At 35.1% G+C, this 15,909-nt stretch overlaps 2 protein-coding genes across 5 annotated transcripts; both read left to right on the plus strand.

The window, feature by feature from the left end:
• Positions 1-317: 317 nt before the first annotated feature.
• LOC120200441 (trafficking protein particle complex II-specific subunit 120 homolog) lies at positions 318-2,442 on the plus strand. Its single transcript, XM_039201297.1, has 3 exons — positions 318-625; positions 827-1,037; positions 2,418-2,442. The coding sequence occupies exons 1-3, from the start codon at positions 349-351 to the stop codon at positions 2,425-2,427; spliced, it is 498 nt and encodes a 165-aa protein (XP_039057228.1). The 5' UTR covers positions 318-348; the 3' UTR covers positions 2,428-2,442.
• An 8,232-nt stretch (positions 2,443-10,674) lies between these two features.
• LOC120200485 (homeobox protein knotted-1-like 3) lies at positions 10,675-13,597 on the plus strand. 4 transcript variants are annotated; one of them, XM_039201328.1, is made up of 6 exons: positions 10,675-11,598; positions 12,224-12,344; positions 12,473-12,666; positions 12,749-12,880; positions 13,010-13,146; positions 13,219-13,597. In XM_039201328.1, exons 1-6 carry the CDS (start codon positions 10,915-10,917, stop codon positions 13,235-13,237), a joined length of 1,287 nt encoding a protein of 428 aa, XP_039057259.1. In that variant the 5' UTR covers positions 10,675-10,914; the 3' UTR covers positions 13,238-13,597. The 4 variants fall into 4 exon arrangements, with proteins under 4 accessions (XP_039057259.1, XP_039057264.1, XP_039057268.1 ...); XM_039201333.1 differs by having other exon boundaries at positions 13,280-13,597; XM_039201337.1 differs by having other exon boundaries at positions 10,676-11,598; positions 13,227-13,597.
• Positions 13,598-15,909: the final 2,312 nt, after the last annotated feature.

Below are 15,909 nucleotides of genomic sequence, written 5' to 3' on the forward strand. Positions count from 1 at the left end.
TGTCTTGGAAAAACCAAGCAATGAGAGCAATGTTTGTGTTGATTATGCTGCGGAATATGGTTATCCCAAAACCAGAATTGACAGGGAATACTTTTCAAAGGCTTCAATACCACTTGAGCATTTTAAGTTACCATTTCTTGATGATTCAATTTTGTCGATAGATTTGCAATCCGATGGGTTCACAGGTGGTAAAAGTTCTAGTTTATCAGAAAGAAATACAAATCTGAACTAAATGCTTCCATTAAGATCCTCCCTTCCAGAATAAAAGTCAGGTAGCAATCAGGACGGAACAGCTCCGGAGAACTGAACATCACAGATGCGATACGAGCAGCCCTTCAGTCGTCCATCATGGATATACTATTGCCAGATCCTTTGACTTTCGATTTCAGGCTTGCTAGAAATGATTCTGAAAATGCTGCAAAACTTGATTCACCACTAGAATCTGATACTAGTACACAGCCCTCTGCGTCAAAGAATCCTGTAATTGCACGTGATATGACTCCTATGGAAGTTCTGATTCGGAATAACACGAAGGAAACCGTCAAGACGAGTCTTAGTGTTGCATGCAGAGATGTAGCAGGACAGAATTGTGTTGAGGGCACGAAGGCAACTGTCCTATGGGCTGGTTAGTTCCTTTTATCTTACGGTATCTTTATACTGCAGTTCCGTTATCCTGTTTCAATAACATCATTTTTAGTCATACCTTTGTTTTCCGGGAGAAATAATAAAGAGCCTCCTTAAAAAAAGAGTTTCAAAACAGTCCAATTAGTGTGCGCATCACGCCTTAATTATATTTCCGAAAGCTTGATTATGTTTTTGTTATCAGGTGTTCTAAGTGGAATCACCATGGAGGTTCCTCCACTCCAAGAAAGCAAACATAGTTTTTCTTTGTACTTCCTCGTCCCGGGTGAGTACACCTTGATTGCTGCTGCTGTAATCGTCAATGCAAACGACATTGTAAGAGCCAAAGCAAAATGTGAATCTCCTGACGAACCTAGTTTTCGGAGAGGGCCTCCGTTTCATGTTGTGAGTCATTGGTACCTGTAGACACCTAATTTTCATCTTTTTTTTATGAGTACCACAAATTATATTATATAATTTTAATTATATTATATAGCATAATTTTATTTACATTCATATGTTTATTTTACACTTGCAGGCCCATTATACAAACATTTGCATATGGCCCAGCCAAGACCCAAACAGTGGGTGACCCAGCAATTCACGTGACCCGTTTGGCACCCGAACCGGATCCAGTGGGGAGTCCAAACCCGAACCGGTCCAGCTAGGGTTTGAAACCCTAGCATTCTTTTCCCATTTCAGCGCCGTTTTAAAGACCCTTCGGCCAGCTGCGCCTCTCCAACCCCGAATCATCCGCCGGCCGTTTCGCTCACCACTAACAAACGTGCATGAGTGGAACACAAACAAAACAAGAGTTTTATTAGGGTATAAACTCCTAAAAATAGCATCATTCTGGATATAAATAGAATGATATAAATAAGCTTGTAAAGAACATTCGAGGGGGGGGGGAGATCACCAGAACCGGACGAGAGAAACCATACAGAACCAGAAGAGAGAAACCACACAGAACCATCACCGAGAGACAAAGGAAACAACACAAGAAGGACATTGCTCAAGAGGTCGTGAAGAAGAGGAGACGTGCCACGAAGAAGCCTTACTCCGGATCAGTTGTGGGTGCCACCTTAGAGGTTATCCAGAAGAAGAGGAATGAGAAACCCGAAGTTCGTGATGCTGCAAGGGAAGTTGCTCTCCGAGAAATCAAGGAAATAATCGAGAAAACGAGGAAGGAAATGAAAAGGCAGAAGAAGAATGAGATAAAGCAGGAGACAACATGATGAAACACACCTAAAGAGGGGCCCGTGTTTGACATATCTGGCAAATGAATGGAAAAGCAATTTATTTTGGTCTTTTGCGTGAGACTAAACAAAAATCCCATGCTTTTGAACCTTGGCTAAATTCACTATATGATCCTTCATTTATTATGGGTTATTTTTTCTTTCATTCATTTTATTACTTTTAAATTTTTTTTCCCTTTGGTTTATTTGATATTTAATTAATATTTCTTATCTAACATTTTTACTTTTTAAGGGAATTTTTTTCCGATCAAAGGTAAGCAATTCGAAACGAATATTTTAAATTTTAATTTAAATTTCAAATTTTCGCTACTAAGACAACCGATAAATTAATTGGTACCGAAAGGGCGGTTCAAGGGTGCTAATCCTTCCTTCACCGTAACCGACTCCCGAACCCGACATATTTCTGGTAAAACGCAGACCAGGTGAGATGATGTCCGATCAGCCTAAATATTTTTTAAAAATGATCGGTGGCGACTCTAACCCAATCAATTCAAGTCGAAGTCCAATTCCGGGGCCCGACCGAAAAAACGGTTGCGACAGTACCGAATAACCTTTCTTCTTTTTCATTTCCGCATGACGTAAAATGCTTCTCAGTCGAAAGCTATACTAGCATCTTCCAATAATCATCAACCACCCAAATTGCTGCTTCTCAAAATCCAGTTAGTGTACAAAATGGTTTAATGTCTGCAAATGAGACCACTTGTGTATGCATTTGGCTGTTTCTTTATTCATTTTATACATTGGTTTTGTGAAATATATTTGAAAGTTAAATAGCTATTTTATAACCGTCTTGGATTTAATGATTATTTTATAACCTTTGAAAGTTTAATGACCAGAATATCATTTGATTTTAGTTAAGTGACTTTTGGTGTACTTTACCTTATAATAAATTCCAGTAGCTCGTTTAGCATTGTTGTGGAGTGGGGGAGTCAAGTGATCATGGTTGAAAAGCTCAAATCGGACGTTGAACCGGTTGGATTCTAATTGTCAGTTTAATCAATTGCTCGAAAGATTTTAAACAACTAGTTGATCTAGTGAGATGACGCACTAGATATCTTAAATAATGTCAGGAGTCCGAATGATGACGTTTGCGAACGTAATAAATTGGGTTAGGAGAGTCACTCTCGTTTTTACAGTATCCGATCTGGATTAGGCGGAGGATTTCAATAATAAATTAAAAAAATAACAATAAAATTTTCACAGTAAACCAAAGCATAATTGAAAAACCCCCAACTGTTTTAAGAAGTCAAATAATCTATAGTTCACTTGATTTGTAGTCATTTTTTATGTCATAAATTTTTGTTAATTTCAACTAGAATTTCGAATTAATTAATTTTGTATTCAACTAAATGAACAAACAAATTCCAATGGTAGATCCAAATTGCAAGTTGCTTAACAGTGGTATTGTGGTCCATGGAAGGGAGATGATTTTTGTGGGGTGGGGGGCAATTGTAAAGGGAACATAAAGCCATAAATGGGAGGTTTGGGGGGGGGGGGACCAAATTCACCATTGCTAAAAACTCAACAAGTTTTAGGCACATTCTCAGCCTCTTAAAAAGCTCATATCTTGTCAAATAAGTCTCTTTTTTATCAAATAAACACATCAATCTCCACAACATTTGATTGAAATGTCATGTAATAGCGAGGGGGGAAGAAAAGAAAGCATCTTCTTATTCAATGCAAGCGGCTTGCTTGCCCTAAATGACTCGTTTTTGTACATTTCTTGAAATAACCCAAAGCTTTATTTTTACCCCAAAATTCCCTAATAATTGTACTAAATTAGATACCCAATTTGCTTATAAGAGTATGATTGAATTCATGCAGTCAGATAAGATTCTTAAATATAAATAAATCTTCTTATAAATTTCAACTCGTAACTTTATATAAAAAAAAATAAAGGCTTAAGGGTCATATTTACCCCTGTAGTAGATTCAATTTATCATTTTCATTCTTGTCGTATTTTTACATCAATTTAACCCTCAAAGTTGTTCAATTGCAACATTTATACCCTACCCCTAACTTAAAACCCTAAATTATAAAACTTGAGTTGTGATTTAGATTTAGATTTAGGGTTATGAGTTTAGGGTTTAAGGTTTACATTATAGGGTTTTAAGTTATGAATAAGGTATAGAATGATGCAATTGAGTAACTTCAAGAGCTAAATTGATGCGAAAATACATAGAGACGAAAATTATAAATCGAGTCTACTGCAAGAGTAAAAGTTACCCTTTTACCAAAATAGAATTTCTTATCATTTGACTTAATAATTGATAATCATGCACTTGATTTTTTAAGACCTTAATTAATTTTAAAGCAAATTAAATCTCTTAATATTATTTTTATCTAAAAATTCGAATTAAAACTTTATTTGATAAATATTAAACGTTGCATTATTTTTGTCTATTTTTACTTTGTTTAATATGGTATGGTACGGTTGTTTTTATAGTGACAAACCCCCGTTTGAAAGGGAAATATGTAGATAAAATAAGAGCAAAATAGATGTCTTGTTTGTGCACGAAAGCATGCAACATTGTTTTTTTCATCCCTTGTGGATAAGGCGAGTCACATCGATCTGGTGGGGCCAAAAATAACCCCTTTGTCACGCCTAACGGAATTTGATGGTTCCTTCCATGTATTTCTTTCTAACATTTTTAAGGTTAAAAAAACAATAATTGAAAATATTATAAAAATTATAATATTTTAGGTTATACGTGATTTAAAATATTCATTTTTTCTTAATATTTTACGGTTTCTTTTTAATATTTGTTTGTTAGCAATAAAAAATGTTACCTTATGTATAATAATTTTTTGTTACATTTTGTATAAAAAAAATGATAAAAGGGTTACTTTTACTCTTGTAGTAAATTCAATTTATCACTTTCGTATCGATTTAGCCCTCGAAGTTGTTCAATTTTATCATTTCATGCTCTACTCCTAACTTAAAACCCTAAATCATAACTTCGTATCCTCTAAATCATAAACCATAACTCATGGTTTATAATTTAATGTTTTAATTTAGGAGTAGGGTATAGAATGATGTAATTAAACAACTTTGAGGGTCAAAATTAATCCGAAAATACGATATAGACGAAAATGATAAATTGAATTTACTACAGAGAAAAATGTTCCGTCTAACCTAAAATATTATGATTTTTATAATATTTTCGGTCATCTATATATATATATATATTGCCTTTTTTAGCCTTAGATTGGGTAGAGTAGGGCAGAAGTACCTCATTCAACGTATATTGAACCCTTTTTTTTTAATTTCTTTGTCAAATTCAATGTTTAGTGATTTTTATTGGGTAAAGTAAAGTACACCAAAATGTCCTTAAACTATACACAAATGATCATTTGGTATAGTTATAAATATACACCTCAACAAATTCACTCTTATCGGTCTTTGAGAAGAGGGTATGATATTCAAACAAACACGAGAGAAAAGCAACCACAAGCCTTTAAATTAGATTTTTCCTACTACTATAAATAACACTATTACTCTTGCTTTTAATATTAAAATTGATTAATCAAGGTTGGACCCCCCCCCCCACACAATAAAACAAGTTATCTAAACCTGCCTCCACAATTCTTTATTTAATCGTTGAATAATTTCAAGGTTAAATTTAATATCACTAATTGTTAATATAATGAGAGGGAATATAGAGGTTTAAGTCGCTTTATGTAATAAACACATAATCATAATATAATATGAGTAAACATAAATAGGGTTAAATTTATCCTAAGGATTTATCATAGTAAATAAGTATATAATTAGAACAATTTCTTATAATCATTCAAACAAAACTAGCAACTTAAGATTATAAGAACAATATGATGAAAGATTAAAAATTTATTCAAGAAATTCGAACAAATATAGATACAAATAGATCTGATCGCATAGGCAAACGAACCACAAAAGGGATTAAACTATTGAAAGATCACTAACAAACTCACAAATCAGACTCGAACGACGTGAAAAGCTATCAATAAACACAAAATAAGTATCTAAACCCGCTCTGAGGGTCCAAAGCAGGGAAGATCAATAAAATATCAGATAAACGTAATATCGATCAGTCATAGCGATGTCAGATTAACTCTTAGTAAAAGATAATTGAAAAAAAAAGTCAAATGATAAAAAAATATGCCAAAAGAAAAAAGAAAACATGTCACAAAGGTAGATGAAAATGTGTCATACATGCAAACTTATTTATAAGAAAACAAAATAAACTATAAATACGATAAAAGAAAGGAAAAATATAATAAAAATATCAACGGTCGACAATCAACATTAAAATTAGTGTCATTACCGATCAACTAAGATGAAAAAAAGAGACGAACGACACATCGATAATATAAAACTAGGTTTATACTTAATTTGTTTTAACATATATAAATAAATAATATTGTACAAGAAAGCATAGTTATTTTTTATCGCATATACAAAACAAAATTACAAATATAAATATATATTTGAATAATTATCAATCGATAATTAATATATATTAAAATAAAATATAAACCATATAATCACATATAATATTTACCATTTTGTCAAAGCTTTGTGTTTGTTTTTGTTATAAATAACTGTCTTAATTTAAAAAATTGAAGTATATCATAATATATATTTTCTGGTTATTATTATTATTGATAATTGAAAATAATAAATAATACATATGTCCCGCAAAGCGTGTGGGTTCATGCAACTGATTGAAACAAAGAGCAAGCGTGACGGACTCCTATTGGTTGATGTTGACTGCCTCAAAGAAGGTGGCGGATGCTCCATGAAACCTATGCCAGGTTGCACCCGATTCTATTTTTTTATGTGAGTTTGGACTTCGACACGTGTCCCTCAACTAACCATTCACTTCATTGTTCGGGATGAAGTCCACGAATGCATATCAATACAAAGTATAATTACTTTTCTATCCCACAACTTTTGAGTTTATTTTTATCAAATTGACCTAAATGCTTTTTCCTTTCTTTGCTCCACGTCACCAACAATTTTGGAGAAGAAAAAATCAAAACAAATACCTAGTTTATCTTTTATCGGAAGGTTGATATTAGCTATCTTTTCTTTTCTTGGTTATAACTATTAGGTGGTATTTGGTTCGTTGGAATCCCTTAGAATTAGAGGGAATTCGAATCTAATTCTACCATTTTTTTATGTTTGGTTCAAGTTTTCAAAAGGGAAATGAGAATTCAATTCCATCAAGGGAGGGAAAGTAAATTTCATCTATAACATGATAGAATTGAAATCTTTTGGAGGAGGGAATGTGAAATTTGACCATACTACTCTCATCAGGTACTCGGGTCGGATTTTTTTTAAAATTTCAGGATCGATGGGATTTTTTTTAAAAAAAATTCGGGTTCGGGTCGGGTCTGATTTTTTAAAGTTTGATATTTGGGTTGGGTCGGGTTTTTGTAAGTGTGATATTCGGGTAGGGTCGGGGTTTTTTAAAAAAAATCGGGATTTGGTCAGATTTTTTAAAAAAATTTAGGTTCGAGTCGGATTTTTTTTAAATTTGATATTCGAGTCGGGTCGGGTTTTTTTAAGTGTGATATTCGGGTCGGGGTCGGGTTTAGGGTGAAAAATACCAGACCCGAAAAAATATATAATTTTACATTATATATTTAGGAATAATTACAATAATACCCCTCTATATATAATTTTTTTCAATTAAGTCACTGTTTTTATTGAATAAAAATATTTTTTTATTATTTCAGGTTAGGTCGGGTTTCTAATTAATATATTTGGGTCGGGTCTCGGGTGGAGGTTCCCTTGTTCTCGGGTCGGGTCCCGGGTGGAGGTTCCTTTGTTCTCGGGTCAGGTAGGGTGGACCAAAAACCCGACCCATGACCATCCCTAATTGGGATGATTTTAACTTATGATGTTCATTTGTATGATTTTTATAATTTATTAAAATGAATAATCAATCAATAAAATGAAAATTTAATATTTTTAAAATTTTTATAATATATTGATACATGTAAATTATAAAATAAACTAAAGTTAAAAAATAAGGGTAATTCAGTCATTTTATATTACTAAAATCAAATTCATCTCATGTCTGCGAACCAAACAGAATATGAAATTGGATTCCAATTCAATTTCCTGCCAACCAAACAAGTTTCAGATTCAGATTCCAATTCCCTCAGAAACATTCTAGCGAAGCAAACACCACCTTAGTATCTAATTTATTGACCGACTAATATGAATCGGGTGATGCATATGTAAGAGAATCCTTCGAATCCAATTTACTCTATTCACAATCATTATGATTCAAACCTCTAATTTTACTTAAGAGATCAAGCGTCTTATCTCACTGGACCAATTATTATTAGTGATATTAGCCATCTTTATTACTACTAGACAGAGAAAGTCACCCCTAATCTAAATTTTTGTGTGAAAAAAGACGGTCAATCTTATATTGGTCCAATTAGTAAGCTCCACGGTCTTATCAACATGGAAATCATGCATATAAAATTTCTCTTTCTTCTCGACCTTTTAATCATTCAAATTTGAACAAGAATACTGATGCAAGTGCATCAAAAGGAACTTAAAAAATTTAAGTTTGAAAGTGTAGGATGCTACATTAACTATCTAATTTGACACTACAGTTAAAAAGTTGTAGGATCCTACATTAACGTATACAATAACTATCTAATTTGACACTACAGTTAAAAAGTATCTACAGCTTGACATTTAGGTTAATTAAACCGGCGGCTGTGAAAAAGCAAAATCTCGGTGGTGCCCCTCAGTACCCTATCATTCCACGCGTACATCCCTGATACGCTCCAACCTCGTCCCCTGCCCTCCGAGCTGGGGACCACATCGTGGTCCACGCACCGTCACTCGACGCGTGTCCTGGTTGTCGCTGTCCCGCGAGTGGCGGAGAGAGTAGCAACGTCATTTACGATCTCCCTTTTTGCGACGTTTTTTTTTTGGTTTCCTTTCTCAATATCTCGAGGGATGAGTCACCGCCTAACGCCGGAAAACCGGACAAAACCGCCGCATGAAAAAATCTAAGATTTTTCCTAGTCTCCACTTCATTAAGAATCAAATAAGCTTGGTTAAAAGTGGAAGGATTGACGCGGAGAGCACGCTCCCAGGATGAAGGATACAGCTGCTTATTGTACGATTCGTGAACAACGAAACAGAAACATTGCTCTTCTTTCTAGATACGATGATGTAGTGTTTCTGCATGCGCGGTCACCAGCCACGTTCACATATTTTTTAATTATAATTTATAGGGTAAATCAAGTGTTTAGTACCTAAATTATCAGTTTTATTCCATCTTAGTACTTTAAATTTTGATTTATTCAAAATAAATACCTAAAATTTAGTTTTTATTTCATTTTAATACACGTAATTAAAAACTTTAGTTTTTGTTTCATTTTAGTATCCTGTAAAATTTAACTTTAATTTTGAAAAAAAACTGAAAGCTTATATACTAAACGTGTTAATTTTTAATCGTACGATACTAAACTGAAATGAAAAATAAACATTAGGAAGAGTTTTAAAAATATTAAAAATTTATATATTAAAACACATCAAAACTGATAATTTAGATACTAAATATGTAAATTACCCTAATTTATATTCAACAATCGTAAACATTAGTTAACCATATGCTAATATACAAAGTTACTCGTTATTGAATTGTATTTAGTGATCTATGCAAAGTTACTCGTTGTTTTTATAAGACAAGTTGAAATTGATTTTTACATTTATGACCCAAACAAAGTATTTATTGGCAACAAAAGTGGAAGTGGCTCAAACAGTATGTGCGTTTCAATAGTTTCCCCGATTAGCATAACTGTTGGTATTACTATTAAGCCATTGCAAACCAAGAAAGATCGTTTCCCTCTTTTGCTGCTGCCGTCAAATCTTCATCTATTCCGACCATTGCTGAAATTGCCTTTCAACTTTCTTGTTTTGGCAGAGAACAAACACACAGTAACCAAATCACATAAAAACAATTGTTGGCAACGGTTTAAAGAAGATCGCATCAACAGATTCACTGATACCTTGTCACTCATCTACATGTGCATTTTTGTTTTTGTTGTCGATGGAAATGGTTTCTATCCGCACCATTTTGTGTCGAATGTTAAATAGTTATATATATATTGGGATGGGTATTACAAAGGTGATCCATCAATTCAGTTTGTTTTATTCATAAATGTCAATGGTAAATCTAAAAATATTTTTTAGAGTGAACATATATATGTTAAGGATATAAAACTTTTGAATGAGGTAAGCATAAATAAAAGTATAAATTAAACATTATCAATAAAATAGGTCATAATCGAAGAAATTTCAGGGTAGGCACAATAAATATTTAGATAGACACCATCAATAAAATAGATGACTAATTGAAAAAATTCGAATTTCATGGTAGGCACGTGTTCACCCATGGCCCTTAGTGCATCTTCCAGTGATAATCGTCAATATTCAAACCTTTAAAATTGTTTAAAAAATATAATATCTCATCTCACTATATTAATTTAATTTGAACGAGAGTATGAAAAACAATGCTAGAAAAAGCTTACCCCTCAAAACAAGGTTTAATTTGATTCAAATCCAAAGTTAACCGAGTCAAATGATAGTGAATTAGTATAGTATGACTTTGAAGGTTTAATACCTTCAAATAATGTCCTAAATTTGAAAAGTTTATAAAAAAAAATGAAGGGCATATATAAAAGGAAAATGGTCACATCCACCATTTTCACAATATAAGCAAGGCTTGATGACCTAGACTAGCTTCTTCAAAACTACTTTCCCTTGCCTTCATCTTTCCCTTTCTATCATCAAACACATTGCTTACAGTAACTTGGATTGATAGTTACAATCATTTCTTAACCTTTCTCTTACACCATCTATCTACGCTTTAAAAGCCAAAGCCCTCACCTTTGCTCCCACTCTCTCTCTAAAAACAAAGACTTTTTCTTTCTTTCTCTCTCTATCGAACAACCGTTAATTCATAATCGTCGAAACGTTGTGGTTGTCGTCGTATCTCTCGCTTCTGTATCCGTTTCCATGGCGTTTCACCACAACAACCATCTTTCCCAAGACCTTCCCCTCCATCACTTCGACGACGAGCAGCAACAGCAACAAGCGGATCAACTGGCGGAAACCGCCTGTCCCAATTGGTTGAACACCGCCCTCCTACGCTCGCAGCATCCTCAGTCGCCGCAGCCGCATGGTGGTCAGTTCTCTGACCATGGCTTCCTCAACCTTCACACTACAGAAACTGGTTCGGACTCCACCTCCACGGTTCGACAAGCTCAGAACCGATGGCTATCACGTTCGTCGTCTTCGCTTCTTCACCGCAACCAAAGCGACGTCATCGACGACGTGGCGGCCACCGCGGCAGGAGGTGGTGGGGACTCCATGATTGCCGTGGAATCGGGGGATTTGAAGAACAGTAACAGCGAGACTTTGAATAACAACAAGAGCGAAGGTATCGTAGTGGAAAGTGGAGGAGATGGGGCCGTGAATTGGCAAAATGCTAGGTGCAAGGCGGAAATACTGGCGCACCCTCTGTACGAGCAATTACTGTCAGCACACGTGTCGTGCCTTAGGATCGCCACGCCGGTGGATCAGCTCCCGAGGATCGACGCTCAGCTGGCTCAGTCTCAGCATGTGGTGGACAAGTACTCGGCTCTCGGCGGCGGAGCCCAGAGCTTGGTCGCCGGCGACAAAGAGCTCGATCAATTCATGGTATGCTTTGAAAATCATTTCAAAACTTTCGTGATTAAATTCAGCGGTGCACGATGCACCGACAATTATTTTTGCAGACAATGGAATTTCCATCCCTCTGTTTTGAGACTTGCTGATTGAAACAGAGTGTTTCCATTTATGTCTTTAGAGTTTTGGATTCATTTCGCTAAACGTCTTCAAATTGTCGCTCATATTCTAAATTGCACTCAAACCCCAATTAATTCTAATTTGAATCCCCACATCTCAATCGGAAGCAAACATTTTTTGAAGCTTAGGACCAAGTTATTGCTTTATTATGCTTAATTGATGGCTTTGGTCATTGAATTTTTAAAAGTTATAAAATGATCATCATATTAATCGAATTATTATAAAACGATAATTATATTTATTGAACTATTACTAAATGATAATTACATTTGTCGAACATTTATAATTATTGTAAAGTCACAATCATCATTTTGCAAGTAAATTAATGACTATTTTGTAGTGTTTGAAAGTTCAGTGCCTCTGATGTATTTTTCCCTTGTGTCTATTGTTGCCACTTACAAATTTTAATGGATCTTTTTTTATTTTGAAGTTGCCATTGAAGATGATTTTATAACATTTCCCTTCCCTCTTAATGTAGACGCAATATGTTCTGTTGCTATGTTCATTTAAAGAACAATTGCAACAACATGTTCGGGTCCATGCAATGGAAGCTGTTATGGCATGCTGGGAGATTGAACAATCCTTACAGAGCTTAACAGGTATCTTAGTTTGAATGTCAAGAAGATGATGGCGCATTAATATCCTTACTGCTGACGATTCACATTGTGTCGGAAAAAAGCCGATATCCGACACTCACCACGTCATTTCTGTTTCTATGCATAAACAGGAGTTTCTCCGGGAGAAGGAACGGGGGCAACAATGTCTGATGACGATGAAGACCAAGTGGACAGTGATGCCAACTTGTTTGATGGAGGTTTCGACGGTCCCGAATCCATGGGATTCGGACCCCTTGTCCCGACAGAGACCGAAAGGTCGTTGATGGAGCGTGTGAGGCAAGAACTGAAACATGAACTGAAACAGGTAATAAAATTAATGAACAAAAAAACCATTGTTTGTAGAGTTTTTTTTTAATGTTGCAACTCAATGTTTACATTCCTTGTAGGGTTACAAGGAGAAAATTGTGGACATAAGGGAGGAAATTTTACGCAAGAGGAGAGCAGGAAAGCTTCCTGGTGATACAACATCAGTTTTGAAAGTTTGGTGGCAGGCACATTCCAAGTGGCCATACCCTACTGTAAGTGCTAGTCCTTAGGACGACGGTCCAACTAGCCGAGGGAGTCGATTAAAACATGTTATGTTAAATTGGTCGGTTTCCGGTGTTTATATCTATAAACTAAGTAACCAGCTTTGTTAAATATTTCAGGAAGAAGATAAGGCGAGGTTGGTTCAAGAAACAGGCTTACAACTAAAACAGATAAACAATTGGTTCATCAATCAAAGGAAGAGGAACTGGCATAGCAACCCATCAACTTCGAACGTCTTGAAGAGCAAACGAAAAAGGTATGTTGAACATCATGCATGTCTTGTTCCTAAACTTGTAGCCACATAACCAACCTTACTTTTCTAAAGAAGTAATGAAGGTGAAAAGTGAAAAACACACGACGGTGACTAATTAATTTACGTGATGTCGCAGCCGATGAAACCCGATTCGTAGCCGTTTTTTGCTGGTATGCATTGGTGCAATGTGCTGACTGATGCAATAGTTTTAGGGAAGTAAAGGAAATTATACTAGTGTAATTTTATGATTTTTGTTCACTTTTTTCTTTGTGTGGTGGTGAGTGTACAGTGCAATAAACCTCTGCATAGTTTGCTTACAGTCATGCTAGAACATCATCATTATAATAGCTTCCTTCTTCTCCAGTATTGTAATGTGGAGTTTGAATTTGCAGCAGAAAGCGTTCACATTTGGTTGCAGATATGCTTGAAAGGCTTCTTTTAAGGCTTTTTTTTTCTCTGACCCGTTCCATTGTTCTTTCCTTTTAATGATGAAATTCGATTCCCAATGCCTTCCATGATGATGAATGATATCATAGAGTTTGTGTTTTTTGTTGATTAAATTTGTGATGAAATTAGACTGATCTTGGACAATCTCTCCCTTGTCACTTATAAGAAGAAAAGTTAACACGTCTTACCAAAATGGTATAATTTTGAATTAAATCCCTTTTATTAAAACTAATAAGCTAGTTCATCAACTTTAATTAATCAGAATTTGGTCGATTAGTTTACAAGAAATAACATTCTTGGTCGAGTATACTGTATATGAAACTCGAATCACAGATGAACAATATACAAAAAGAATCACTCGATGATAGTTTACTAGCAATATATCCGCAGCCTTTTTGTGTTGCAGATCCCCAAAGTTTACCGCGGATGGAGCTGCGAATCTAGCACTAGAAACCGGGATATCCGGCCTCAGCTTCCCCGTGGATCCCTTCATCGAAACTGAGTTCGTAACTTTGAATATCGTACTGCATCGTCGCCGACCTCCTTTTCTTGTTGATCCCATAAACACTAAACCTTGTAATGAAATTCTTCCACCTCGGACCTGCCAACACCTCTTATATCTATTGCAGTTTCTTGGGTTTTCTCTTCGCCCAACTCTCTCTAGTTTCCTCTGTTTGCAGCAAGTATCCATCATTGTTGAATCGTATATGTGGATTTGCCTTCAAATCCGAAAAGTAGTAGATATCTAACTTAGACTATCCTTTATATATGTTATAGTGAAATAACTCCCAACATAAATGTAATTATCAACCTAAAATTTTGAGACTTTCTCTGCGTAACATTTCTAAAGAAGATTGAAATAGTAAAGAACTTACCGGTAAGTCTCATCCATCGATAGTTGTCAAATGCTCAACCTTATCCATATCCCATATTTTAATAACATGGTCATCAGCCGCTGCCAAGAACTGCTTAATTGGACCAAACTGCACAACAGCTGAAGAATTTTTGCAAAGACCTTGATAGGTTCTTTTTGCATCACCTTCACTTTCATTCCATTCAACAAGGAATCTCCATTTTTATTAGTCCCACATGAAAACAGCCTGTGAAAAAATCCTTTAAGTACACCAAAAGTTTAGCGCATCTATCATTTGTCGTTTTGCATCTATATAACATCTCATTTATAACGACGTTTAGTGAGAAAACGATTGAGTGGCCAAAAATGTTAATTGTACTAAATTAAGCGAGGAAATTGATAATTTTATTGCGATTCATAAATTTGTCTCGTGCTTAAAATAATAAAATAACGTGTGTTAAAATGATAATTCATATAGAACAATGTTTCGTTATTTCGAGACATCGATATGATCCCTATGTAGGTTTTGGAGTATGGTAGATCAATGCACGAAGACTTTAAGACCCAAGGCTTCATAGTTAACTTGGCAATGTTTTAAGGGATTGATTTGCACTTAATCTTATAATACAGGGATCCGAGAGCAGTTTAGCCAAAGCTAAAACAGGTGTAATGACTAATGAGTATTACAGCACATCCATAAAGCTGCTGCTAACTTACGCTACACAACGTCACTAGCCTGCTAACTTACGCTTCTGCGGGAGGGAAAAGAACGAAATTGACAAGAAATAGTGTATCCTTTGAATAAACCGCCAACAATCACCCGCCGGGAAAATTACACTGCCCCCCCTCTATGTCACATTATTACAGGTAAATTCTCTTGCGTACCGACATTTACTCTCTTGTCTCTCCATGTAAATCAATAATCCTAACTCGTTCTAGCGTTCGTGATTATCTTTCTCTGCTAACATTGTGGTGGCCTCTGGGGAAGTAAGCTTTGCTCCTTCTAATAATTGTTCCCCCCCCCCCTTTTGGAATTCGATTTCTCGGTGTGTTTGAAATTCTTGGTTTGTTTAATAGATACAGTTCAGATTAGGCACGGTATCGGTTTTGGATTTCACCTGACTTTGTTTACTTTGATTTGATCTTGAAGTTCCATTTCATTGATGTGATTCTTTGAAAATATGGGGAAGAAAATTAGGCTAGATCTGAAATCTGCTCTCATCAACCTTTGATAATATTCAATACGTTTAATCATTTGCATTAGAGATAGCAACTCAAACCGTTTCGTGTTCACAATCCATAACTTGTATAATTTTCAACTATAGTGAATCTCTCGTCTATTTCTCCCTGTTTTCTCACGTCTAGATTTTCATGTAAAATCTGTATCTTCTGGATTTATAATGCATTGTCATTATCTTGCCCAAATTTGTTACAATTTATCCTTGTATTGTGAATTGTAATATTTT

The sequence above is a fragment of the Hibiscus syriacus genome, unplaced genomic scaffold (genome assembly GCF_006381635.1).
Source record: "Hibiscus syriacus cultivar Baekdansim isolate YM2019G1 unplaced genomic scaffold, ASM638163v2 tig00000340_pilon, whole genome shotgun sequence".
In the NCBI taxonomy this organism is placed as follows: Eukaryota; Viridiplantae; Streptophyta; class Magnoliopsida; order Malvales; family Malvaceae; genus Hibiscus; species Hibiscus syriacus.

Bases quoted from the DNA above. Each gene is read 5' to 3' on its own strand.
- LOC120200441 (XM_039201297.1), top strand. From the start codon at position 349: ATGGATATACTATTGCCAGATCCTTTGACTTTCGATTTCAGGCTTGCT. The intron at 626-826 runs GTTAGTTCCTTT...TTTTGTTATCAG, and splicing joins GGCAACTGTCCTATGGGCTG to GTGTTCTAAGTGGAATCACC.
- LOC120200485 (XM_039201323.1), top strand. From the start codon at position 10,915: ATGGCGTTTCACCACAACAACCATCTTTCCCAAGACCTTCCCCTCCAT. The intron at 12,667-12,748 runs GTAATAAAATTA...CATTCCTTGTAG, and splicing joins TGAAACATGAACTGAAACAG to GGTTACAAGGAGAAAATTGT. The intron at 13,147-13,215 runs GTATGTTGAACA...ACTTTTCTAAAG, and splicing joins TTGAAGAGCAAACGAAAAAG to AAGTAATGAAGGTGAAAAGT.